Raw genomic sequence first — 12,277 nt, 5'->3', positions numbered from 1 at the left:
ACTTGGGCCCCATGGAGCCTGCTGAGGTCCCAGGCTTAATCATCCAGCCTCTGAGAACCCCTTCAATTGTGCTGGGCCTAAAATCCACCCCCCCACACCCAGGGCCTCACCTCCGAATTCCACACTCCAAGGCCCCCCTTGGCTGTGCTGCCTTTCCCAGCTGCATGGGTCCTGAGCCTAGGCCTCACCCCATACCTAAAGCTCGCCCTGCCTAGACCCTGCCCCCGAGGCCTATTCTGGTCTCACAGGTTCTTAGCATAGGCCCTGACCCCTGCCTAAGCTCTGTCCCCCACAGCCAAGGCCTTTTCCAGCCTTTTTATTTGTTTGTTTGTTTTTTAGGTTGTGGTTCTGTTTTATCTTGTTACTGTTAATTCATTTATATTTTTATTTTTTCTAATAAATTTTTTATATTTCTAATTTTATTTTATTCATTATACTTTGTTATTCTTTTGGCTTGTTCCCCCCCCCTTTTATTTTCTTTTTTCTGTTGAGGTTCTAACTTGTAGTTGTTTCAGTTATATTTTTATTTTTCCTAATATATTATTTATTTATCGAATTTTATTTTATTTTTTATTCTTTGTTATTTTACTGCCCTTTTTCTTTTCTTTTCTTTTGCCATGCCGCACAGCTTGTGGGATCTTTGTTCCCAGGCTGGGGGTCGGGTCTGGGATCCTATGGTGGGAGCACCAAGTCGAAACCACTGGACTAACTGAGAACCTCAGACTCTAGGGAATATTAATCAGAGTCAGGTCTCCCAGAGGTCCTAATCTCGGCATCAAGACCCAGCTCTACCTAACTGCCTGCAAACTCCACTGCTGGGTGCCTCAGCCCAAACAACCAGTAAGACAGCCTCACCCATCAAAAAAAAAATGAAATGACAAAAATATGTTACAGACGAGGGAGCAAGGTAAAAACCTACAAGATCAAATAAACAAAGAGGAAATAGGCAACCTACCTGAAAAAGAATTCAGAGTAACGATAGTAAAGATGATCCAAAATCCCAGAAATTGAATGGAGGCACAGATTGAGAAAATACAAGAAATCTTTCACAAAGACCTAGAAGAACTAAAGGACAAACAAACCATTGATGAACAACACAAAAACTGAAATGAAAAATACGCTAGAAGGGATCAATAGTAGAATAACTGAGGCAGAAGAGTGAATACGTGAGCTAGAGGATAGAATGGTGAAAATAAGTGCTGAGAGCAGAATAAAGAGAAAAGAATGAAAAGAATCCAGGATAGTCTCAGAGACCTCTGGGACAACACTAAATGCACCAGCATTCAAATTATAGGGGTCCCAGAAGAGGAAGAGAAAGAGCAAGGGTCTGAGAAAATATTTGAAGAGATTATAAAGTTTCCCAGCATGGGAAAGGAAATGGTCAACCCAGTCCAGGAAATGCAGAGAGTCCAATACAGGATAACCCTAGGAGAAACACACCAAGACACATAAAAATCAAACTAACAAAAATTAAATTCAAAGAAAAAATACTAAAAGGAGCGAGGGAAAAGCAATAAATAACAAACAAGGGAAGCCCCATAAGGGTATCAGCTGATTTTTCTACAGAAACTTTGCAGGCCAGAAGAGAAAGTCAGGACATATTTAAAGTGATGAAAGGGAAAAACCTCCAACCAAGATTACTCTACCCAGCAAGGATCTCATTCAGATTTGACAGAGAAATCAAAGCTTCACAGGCAAGCAAAAGCCAAGAATTCAGCACCACCAAACCAGCTTTATAGCAAATGCTAAAGGAACTTCTCTAGGCAGGAAACACAAGAAAAGAAAAAGAAGTAAAAGAACAAATCTAAATCAATTAAGAAAATGGTAATAGGAACAAACATACGGATAATGACCTTGAATGTAAATGGTTTAAATGCTCCAACCAAAAGACACAGACTGGCTGAATGGATACAAAAACAAGACCCATATGTATGCTGTCAACAAGAGACCTAGGGACCTAGGGACACATACAGACTGAAAGTGAAGGGATGGAAAAAAATATTCACCCAAAAGGATGTGTTGCCAATTACTAGAGTGACCATGCATGGGGAAAACAGATATATTCAAACATTTTAGGAATTAAAAGTGTTGTCTGTTGACTTACCCCCAAAATAACACCCGAATAACCTGCAGATCAAACAAGGCCAATATTATTACTTAATTAGAAAAGGTAAACACCATCTTGACAGAATCTTAGTTTCACAAGGGAAGATCAATGTTTCATGTGTATAGTTTTAGGAACTGGATTTGAGTAGTTTGAAGTGGCTCTAACAATGCAGGCATCTGACTGGAACTGGTCAAAATCCATAATATAACAGGATTGATGGTCACCACGAGCATGAGTTGGGGAGGAGTCTTGGTGAGAAAACAATCATTTGGTAAGAAGCTGAGTTTGGCCAGCTGAGTCATCCATCATCCAGAAAAGAGGACTGATTGAACAGTTTATTGTTCAGATAAAGCTAACAATGAAGTTATATTCCGACTTACAGCCTTATCATCCTGGGCAAGAATTTCCTGGAATATATAGAAAAGTCTTATTGATATAAGGACTTTCATTTTGAATCTTGATAATTAAGTCATGTGAATACAGATGGTCTTAGTTTCCTCTAGATAGTAGCTCTAAATTGATACTAATTTCTTGTGACGCCAAACTCCACTGCAGTCTACCAAAGTGGGGGTTTATGATGATGAGGTGGTAAGTGGTGTTTTGGCCCAAGTTCAAATCACAGTGGTCCAAGTAGGTCCGTAAACCTGTCGCGTAGCTATTTCCCAGATCCTTAATGTATATTTTGAATAGTCCTACCCAGAAACTAGCAGGAAACCCATACTGGCTCTCTGAAACTCCTAGCGGGAGTTTTATTATGGCAGAAAGAACGAGTGAAAGCTCAGGAACTTCTATTTCCTACCAGACAGTAAACAAAAATTAATACTGTATCTCTAGGAGACCTGCATGTATTAATGCTACCATAAACTTGAAATGTGCACATCTTTTTTTGGCCTTTACAGAAGGTGAATGGACCTTAGAAAATTACTATAGATTGTTGTAAAGTTAATCAGATGGTAACTTTAACTGCAGTGGCTGTTACCGCCTATGTACTAACAGAATGCCTCAGATATAATCAAAGTACCTTGCTCAGCATTGCTTCTGATCGGGAAATTATTTCATAGCAAAAGAATGGCAGCAATGAACTTGTGTCCATAGAACTGACTGGTCTTGTATATGTGTCATCACTCAGAAGCAGTTGGCCTCAGTTATGGTACCAACTCATTTACAGTGTCATTTCAGAAATAAGACCCTGAAAATATGGAGTTCTATCTCATATAATGCAATATGTGCTTTGATTCAGTAATCAATATATGGGGTTATTTCTCCCATAACTGAACAACAATGGTCCCATCCAATCAGAAATTGAAATTTTACCTGGTTATTTTAGACTTCTCATGCCAGTGAGCTAATAGGTAAATAAGACAGCAGCTCCACTAGAGTGGGGTGGGTTGATTGATCTCAATTACAAGGGTTATAGAGGACAATCCTGAGACAGGGGATTCTCTGGGGCATCTTTCAGTACTTCCATGTCCAATAGTAAAAGATAATGGAAAAATACAGCCACCAAAAATACAGGTAGTACCACTGAGGATTCAGACCTTTTTGGAATGAAGACATAGAGTACACAACCAGATAAATTATCCCAAAGGCATGAGGTTCTAGTTGAGAGCAAAGGAAATAAGGAATGGAAAATGGAAGAAGAAAGTTATAAATATCAATTATGGCTTCATGATCAATTAGCCTGTTGGGGTGTGTGTGTGTGTGTGTGTGCACATGTATGTGAGCTAGTTTGTTCTTATCTCTCTCTCTGCTCCTTCCTCTTACTATTTGTATACTGATTGCTGTTGATAGCCAATATGCAGAGATTGTGACTGAATATGAGCTATAACTGACATTGCCCATAGATGGATACTATAACTAATGAAGGATAACATGTATATGAAGAATAGTTACACATTGTTATGCTGTTGTTGCTATTTAACAAAAGTTCAAATATGGGTAAAATGATCCGGATTGCTGAGTAGCCAAAGGGGTGAACTGTGCCAGTTCTTAAACTATTGCCTCAGCTCAAAATTCACATTTCTAGGGCTTCCCTGGTGGCGCAGTGGTTGAGAGTCCGCCTGCCGATTCAGGGGACACGGGTTCATGCCCTGGTCCGGGAAGATCCCACATGCCGCGGAGCGGCTGGGCCTGAGAGCCATGGCCGCTGAGCCTGCGCATCCGGAGCCTGTGCTCCGCAACAGGAGAGGCCACAACGGTGAGAGGCCCGCGTACCGCAAAAAAAAATTCACATTTCTACACTCCAATTTTTTATTCTAGGGCTGCTTTGTCTTCAAGGTTCACATTAGGATCTGCCAACAGGGCCACTAGAAGGAGACCGTAAGCCAGGGGAAGAGATAGAAAACTCTTTCATGATTTCCTGTTTTCTTCTGTCCAACCAACCCAGCAATGTCTCTTCATCCTGGCAGTTGGTTTGACTTTGCAGTTTATTTTCACACTCACAGAACCAGTCTCATCCTGTCCTTCAGAGGCGCAAGCACTAGCTGACCAACCCCTATTCCTGGGCAGTCTGGGGATAGAGACTCTCCTGTGAACTTCCGGGGTGTCAGAACCAACTGCATAGCCCCCACTTGTCAGAAGGCTAGGACCGAGCTCTGCAATCCCCTCTTTTTCCTCTAGGCTCTGGAGGAACCATCATCAGTCAGGGCCGAGCAGGCTTCTCTATGTCACCTATATGGGAGACACCTCCATAGGTACCTTCTGAGATATGAATACCAGCTGGTCAGTGCTCACTCCTCAGACATCTGGACTCTAAGACTTTGGGTTTTAATGACTCTAACCTCTCCCTTTACATCCCCAGGGCTAGAAATAGCAGCTTCTTTCTGCAGGTTGTTTTTTCCTCTTTAATCCTTAGTGTTCTTGTTTTGTCATTTCAGATCTCAAATATCTGGTTAACAACTCTTTACACTACATTTTTTTCTGCTAAAATAATGGATATGGTTTTATTCCTGGCTGGACCCTGTCTGATATGTAAGATATAAAATAATGGCTCAATTTCTGTCTTTATTTCTGTTCTAATATTCAACTTCCAAAACGTATAGTTTTACTTTTGCAGAACTTGAAGTACAGAAATAATCACAGTTGCCACAGCAAATTTGGTATGTGAATAGCGCTTTAAAAAATGTTTTCATATATATTATCCCATTAGATGCCTCTTCTTGCATTTATTCAATGAAGTTTTATTAAGCAACTGTTGTCTATAAGGCACAGAGCCAGGTATTGAAAATACACAAATAATTTCTAAGCAGTTAAGGGTATATTTATATCTCTTAAAGGAAGTTTTATAAAGCCTCTCATGGGAGAAGACTAGGGACCACCCAAGAAAGAATTATAGAGACTCAATTTCTGCCATCTAGAAAGTTTTTTAAAATATCCATATTTATTAGGTAAAATCATCAATTTAATAATATAGATGACACATAAAGGAAAAAGGACAGTGCCCAGCACATAGTAAGCGTTCAACAAAACACAGTTATAACCAAGAAGAATTAAGAAATAGAGTGAATTTACTTCAAGGACTTCATAAATGATCAATAATGACAATAACGACAATGCATTGCTTCGTCGTGGGGCTTTAGATTTACATGCAGTGATCCCTACAGAATCCCTGTGAGGTAAGGCAGGTGTCATGATTCTCATTTATTGATGAGGAAATAGACACTCCCAAAGGGTGAATGACTTTGCAGCATTATGCAACCAGGAGGTGGCAGCACCAGGTAGCAGATGCCCTGGCCGTCAGTGCCCACTGCCAATCCTGCAACGATCCAGCCCCTTCTATTTTTTCTTTCTTTTTTTTTTTTTTATGGTACGCGGGCCTCTTACTGTTGTGGCCTCTCCCGTTGCGGAGCACAGGCTCCGGACGCGCAGGCTCAGCGGCCATGGCTACGGGCCCAGCCGCTCCGCGGCATGTGAGATCTTCCCGGACCGGGGCACGAACCCGTTTTCCCTGCATCGGCAGGCGGACTCTCAACCACTGCGCCACCAGTGAAGCCCCAGCCCCTTCTTTAGGGCCCCCATCACCTCCCGGTTCCTCAAACTATAAATGAGAGGGTTGAGCATAGGAGTAAGGACTGTGTAGAAGATAAGAGACCACATTGTCATGGCTTGGGGCCTGGTAGCGCCTGGGTCTCAGATAGATAAACATGGCTGCCCCATAGAAGAGGGACACAGCTGTCAGGTGGGAAGAACAGGTGGCCAGAGCCTTTTTATGGGCCTGAGCAGTGTGCATGGGGAGCGCAGATCCCCGGAGGTGAGCATAAGAGGCCACGATGACGGAGAAGGGCAGGAGCAGCATGAATACATAGCAAGCAAAAAACAGTATCAGGGCTTTCCTGGTGGCGCAGTGATTGAGAGTCCGCCTGCCGATGCAGGGGACACGGGTTCGTGCCCCGGTCCGGGAAGATCCCACATGCCGCGGAGCGGCTGGGTCCGTGAGCCATGGCCGCTGAGCCTGCGCGTCCGGAGCCTGAGCTCCGCAACCGGAGAGGCCACAACAGTGAGAGGCCCGCGTACCGCAAAAAACAAATAAACAACAAAAAAACAGGGTATCAAAAATGGATGTGTCTGCACAGGCCAGTTTCAATAAAGCTGGCACCTCACAGAAGAAGTAGTCCACATTCCTTGAGCCACAGTAGGGTAAGCTCGTGGCTCCTGCCATCTGCATCATTCCATCTATTATCCCCAAAGTCCATGAACTCCCAGCAGTCTGGAGACAGACCCTCTGACTCATGAGGATGGGATAGTGAAGTGGGTGGCTAACGGCCACATAGCAGTCATAAGCCATGAGTCCCGGCAAGAGCCCTTCAGATCCCACAAGAGAGATGAAAAAAACAATTTGTATGCCACAACACACAAAGGAGATGGATTTTCAGCCAGAGAGAAGTTGGCTACCATCTTGGGCACAGTGGCACAGACCAACATGAGGTCCATGAGGGAGAGGTGACTGAGGAAGAAGTACATGGGTGTACGAGGATCAATGTAGATGAGGAAGATGAGGAGGGCATTGCCACAGAGGGCAACTGTGGAGACCACCATAACCACAGAGAACAGGGCAAGATCAGTGTGGCTATGAGAAAAGATTCCCAAGAGGATGAAGCCATCTATAGATCTCATGGATCAGTTGTTCCCAGTCACCTGAGAACATGGACAGAGAAATTCTAAGATTGAGTGACATGTCTTTATTTATCTCTGGATTATTATTCTTCAGTCTTCTGTATCTTTTGTAATTTATTAGAGCACAACAATATATGCCTAGGGACACACAAGAGTATATTCTTTCATTTTTCCCATGACACAGATGATAGGATCTTTGCTAGCTCATAGAATTGAACCATTTATCTACATTTGTACATATTCATACCAAGAAGAATAGAAACTGAATTATTTTATGTGTCACAGGACTGTTGGACAATCCTTCAATAGGCAAAACATTGGCTTTCCCATATGGCACTGACTCTTTTTAGCTGGGATTAAATGGACTCAGTAAACTATCTCTAGCAGGACTTGGACCATTTCATCCCCAAGAGATAATTCATATATGTTACAATAAAGGAAGGTAATGGAGACTTGAGATGTTCTTTATTTTGCTTAGGCCAAATACCTTGAAATCATTTTTTAATTCCTCTATGTCTTTTATTCCCTAGATCCAAACCATCAGTAAAGCCTCTTGGCTATACATTCAGAATACCTCAGAATCCAATGAATGCTTATGCCCACTGCAACTGCCCTGGTCCAAGCCACCATCTTCTCTCAGATGGACTATTGTAGGCTTCTATCCAGTCTCTTGACATCTATCCTTGAATCCCTTGAGTCTGTTCTCATAACTATTCAAATGAGTCTGCTTAAAATGTAAGTCATATGATGTAATTCTCTTGCTGAAAGTAACTCAGTGGCTCCCCAAATTATTCCAAATAAAGCCCAAATCCTTGCAGTGGCACACAAGGCCCTACATGATACACCCACACAGACACAGACACACACACACACACACACACACACTCGTATACACCGATACCTCTGACCTCATCTCCTACTGTGTCCCCTTCGCTCACCGCTTCCTTGAATTTCCTTGGACAAATTGGACAGACACCCACCTTTGGATCTTTGCATTTTCTTCTCTTTGGAATGCTCTTTCCTCAGATTTCTGTCTCTCATCTGCTTCAGATATTTATTCAAATGCCAAGCTCTTTAGAGATGGCTTCTCTGAAAGTCACTGAAGTTATAAACATCTTGCATCTTCAAGCCCTCCCCTGCTCTTGGTTTCTCCACAGCACTTATACCATTTCACACACACATGCTTACATTTTTAAACTTTTATGGTCTGCCTCATCCCACTGGAATAAGAGCACCATTTATTATTCACCGTGACATTGGCAGCCCCTAGAAAGGTGGCCTAGTTCATAGTATAACCTTCAGTACGTAAGTGTGGATTGAATAAAATAATCATGATGAAGTAATACATGGCTGCCGCTTCCATTTTCTCAAAGTAGAGAGACTCCCCCTTTAATTGATGGAGCCCTTGTTCTTGACCTCAATATACTAGTTCACTGTTATATTTCTTCCTCTGAGGGATAGTGAGTGATATAGTAAGAACAATATTGAGGTGTTTAAAAAAAAAACAGGACTTCTCTGCAAATGGATGATAGTGGCATCCAGGTGACATTTGTTTGGGGTGTATTCATGTCTACCTTACCTCCTTGCAAAGAGAAAACAAATCAACCCCACAGAACACACTCTTTGTGTGAAGAAACAGAGTAATTTCAAAAACTAGGATAGGCCTGCCCAGATCCACCACCAGGGAGGCAGGCTCTGTGAGCTGAGATCTTACAGAATGGAGCACATCCTGACTCATGCCCAAAAAAGACATGCGCAGGTGTCTTTGCCAACAACAACACAAAGGTGTGATGTTGAAGCTAGTGGGGAGGTCCTACAGGAGCAAATCACTGTTCCTACAGCCTTCAAATACCATCTTGGCCATATTAGCCCCAGACTAAACCAATCAACTGAACCAACCAGGTCCCATAGACCTCACACCAGAAATTCCTCCTCTTGTGCTAAGGACGTACTGTGTGCAGAATCATTCAGCTACATGCACCTTCAAAGACATGCACTCTACACGTCCTCTTCTCCCCCCCACAACCCCCTACCACCTTATACTACAATATCATAGAGTTGATTAATGACATTTAAACTCCTTTGAATTCTAATTTTTTTTTTTTTTTTTTTTTGTGGTACGTGGGCCTCTCACTGTTGTGGCCTCTCCCGTTGCGGAGCACAGGCTAGAGACGCGCAGGCTCAGCGGCCATGGCTCATGGGCCCAGACGCTCCGCGGCATGTGGGATCTTCCCGGACCAGGGCACGAACCCATGTCCCCTGCATCGGCAGGCGGACTCCCAACCACTGTGCCACCAGGGAAGCCCTGAATTCTAATTCTTATACTCATCACCTCCACTTGGATGTGCAATGGGCTTATGCTACCAAATAGAGTCCTTGGTCTCCTCTGGAGAAACATCTGGTCTAACCTTCTTCCCAGGTAAATTAAGGGCAGGTCTGTCCAGCTTCCAAGGGTACAACACATGGGTCACATTGAACCTCTCCTTCCCTCACACATCCCAACATCATAAATCCCTGCTGGTTCTTCCTGCAAAATGTATGTAACCCTGACCACTTCACAATCTTGCCCATCTCACCTGGCCACACTGTCATCACCGCTCCCCTGGTTGATGGTGGCCCCTAACTGAATTTGCCTCATCATTCATTCCATCCTTGCCCCCATCCCAGTCTCTTTGCACACAACACTAAAGTGAACCCACCTCTCTAAGAAGATGGGTTCTTGAAGCAGAATAAAGGAATGCTTTTATCAGCAGAACTTCCATCACCACCCAGACCTCCTTTCCTTCTGCTCTCCCCAGTATTCCCATGACTCTCGTCTCACCAGCACCCTGTGTTTCCTCCCACACCAGCCTCGGAGGCCTTGGTCCTTGTTCTTGACTACTCATGGAAATCTCTTCCCACATATGCTCCACCTGGTCCACTCACCTCCTAACTAACTTTCTCAGCCAGGGCTTCCTCACACCTATTTGGAGTTGAAATCCCTCTTCCCTCCCCATTCATTCCCTGCCTTATGTTTCTCTTAGCATTCAACACCATTGGGCATGCTACATTTAATTCGTATGAATTTGTTTTCTGCTTTCCAACTAGAACCTATATCCCCCGATGCCACTTTTTCTCATGGGAGGATCCCCGGCTCTTAGAGCAGTGACTGGCATGTATTATGTGCTCAGTAAATACTGTCAGATGATTGATTGTATGCAAACAACTCAAGAAACTATTCTAGCAACTCACATATTCATTTCCTGCTCATTAACTTCATTCCTTTCTGCTGACTAGTTAATGGCTGCATTTTTCTTCTGAGAAATGACACCATAAAGAAGCCACCTTGTATCTAAAATATACTTTGGGGGACAAGCTGACTCTATGTCACATATCAGCCCTCTCCTTCCTGCCCCTTTACCTCCATGTCTCCCCACTCATCCTTTTTCCTCCTGTTAACCACTCTTCAACCCAGGAACCCAACACTATGGCCCCCAATCCAAAATGAGGGAAAGAGGAAAGAAAAAGGTCAATGATACATTTTCTTTCTTTAGGAAGAAAAACAGAGAAATAGATCAAATGAAAAGGACTAGAAGAAAGAAAGGAAAGACAAAGACAAATAACACTAAAAGGTATGTGCCCTCCACCTACTCCAAAAAAAAAAAAAAAAAAAAAGCTGAAAGAGGCAGACAACAACAGGAAGAAGAAATGCTGATAATTTTTTTAACATCTTTATTGGAGTATAATTGCTTTACAATGGTGTGTTACTTTCTGCTGTATAACAAAGTGAATCAGCTATACATATACATACATCCCCATATCTCCTCCATCTTGCATCTCCCTCCCACCTTCCCTATCCCACCCCTCTAGGTGGTCACAAAGCACCGAGCTGATCTCCCTGTGCTATGTGGCTGCTTCCCACTAGTATCTATTTTACATTTGGTAGTGTAAATATGTCCATGCCATTCTCTCATTTCGCCCCAGCTTACCCTTCCCCCTGCCCATGTCCTCAAGTCCATTCTCTATGTCTGTGTCTTTATTCCTGTCCTGCCCCTAGGTTCTTCAGAACTTTTTTTTTTTTTTTAGATTCCATATATATGTGTTAGCATATGGTATTTATTTTTCTCTTTCTGGATTACTTCACTCTGCATGACAGCCTCTAGGTCCATCCACCTCGCTACAAATAACTCAATTTCATTTCTTTTTATGACAGAGTAATATTCCATTGTATATATGTGACACATCTTCTTTATCCATTCATCTGTCGATGGACACTTAGGTTGCTTCCATGTCCTGGCTATTGTAAATAGAGCTGCAATGAACATTGTGGTACATGACTCTTTTTGCATCATGGTTTTCTCAGGGTATATGCCCAGTAGTGGGATTGCTGGGTCATATGGTAGTTCTAGTTTTAGTTTTTTAAGGAACCTCCACACTGTTCTCCATAGTGGCTCTATCAATTTACATTCCTACCAACAGTAGAAATGCTGATAATTAAATATAAATGCGAAATGACCAGCAACTAGTAATAGATGCAGCAAGGAGGAGAGAAGGGGGTGACAGGAAATGACCCTCACTCACCTTCAAGTGGGTTCCCTGAAGGAAAACCAATTCAGCAGATACCCTGTGGAGGAGATTCCAGCATTAAAATCATTTCTTCATCCTTCCATGTGTTTGCACGTACTGGGTCAGAGGGGTCAGGGAGGAGCCCCCCAGCTCTGAACTCCTTCCTCAGCTCCCACCAACCTCTCAGCCCAGCTGTGGGTGTCCACGTCACCCTCAGCCTCCCTGTGACTCTCTAGCTCAGACAGTGGGCCTCAGACAGACAACAGCCTCCTCTCAGCAAAAGGGGTGTGGAGAAAGTGAACTTAGTCAAGGAGACGGTGGTGGGCAGATGGGGACAGAGCCAGGACCCGTGTATCTGAGCCCACTCCCTGATTCCCGTCCACCTTCCACGGGCTGCCTCCCAGCCTGGGCTGCAGAACTGTCTCCCGCTGCCCATGCACGTGCTTAACACTGAACCTGAGTGAAGAAGGTAAAGCTGTGAAGTCCCAGGGGACCCACAAACTCCAGCCCTGG

The 12,277-nt window shown here is 43.4% G+C and overlaps 1 protein-coding gene across 1 annotated transcript; it reads right to left on the bottom strand.

Moving 5' to 3' along the window:
* Positions 1-5,613: 5,613 nt before the first annotated feature.
* Positions 5,614-8,617, bottom strand: LOC111166698 (olfactory receptor 2V1-like). The gene is given in 3 exon segments (XM_089905180.1): positions 5,614-6,190; positions 6,192-6,970; positions 6,973-8,617. Coding segments are annotated over 3 exon segments (1,143 nt in total). The 5' UTR covers positions 7,220-8,617; the 3' UTR covers positions 5,614-6,073.
* Between the last annotated feature and the right edge of the window lie 3,660 nt (positions 8,618-12,277).

This window comes from Delphinapterus leucas, unplaced genomic scaffold (genome assembly GCF_059928025.1).
Source record: "Delphinapterus leucas isolate spDelLeu-1000000601 "Yukka" unplaced genomic scaffold, BTC_Dleu_Yukka2 spDelLeu_asBTCV2_sq25, whole genome shotgun sequence".
NCBI classification, from domain to species: Eukaryota; Metazoa; Chordata; class Mammalia; order Artiodactyla; family Monodontidae; genus Delphinapterus; species Delphinapterus leucas.
The sequence above is the reverse complement of the archived record's forward strand: the minus strand, read 5'-3'. Positions and strand labels throughout refer to the sequence as shown.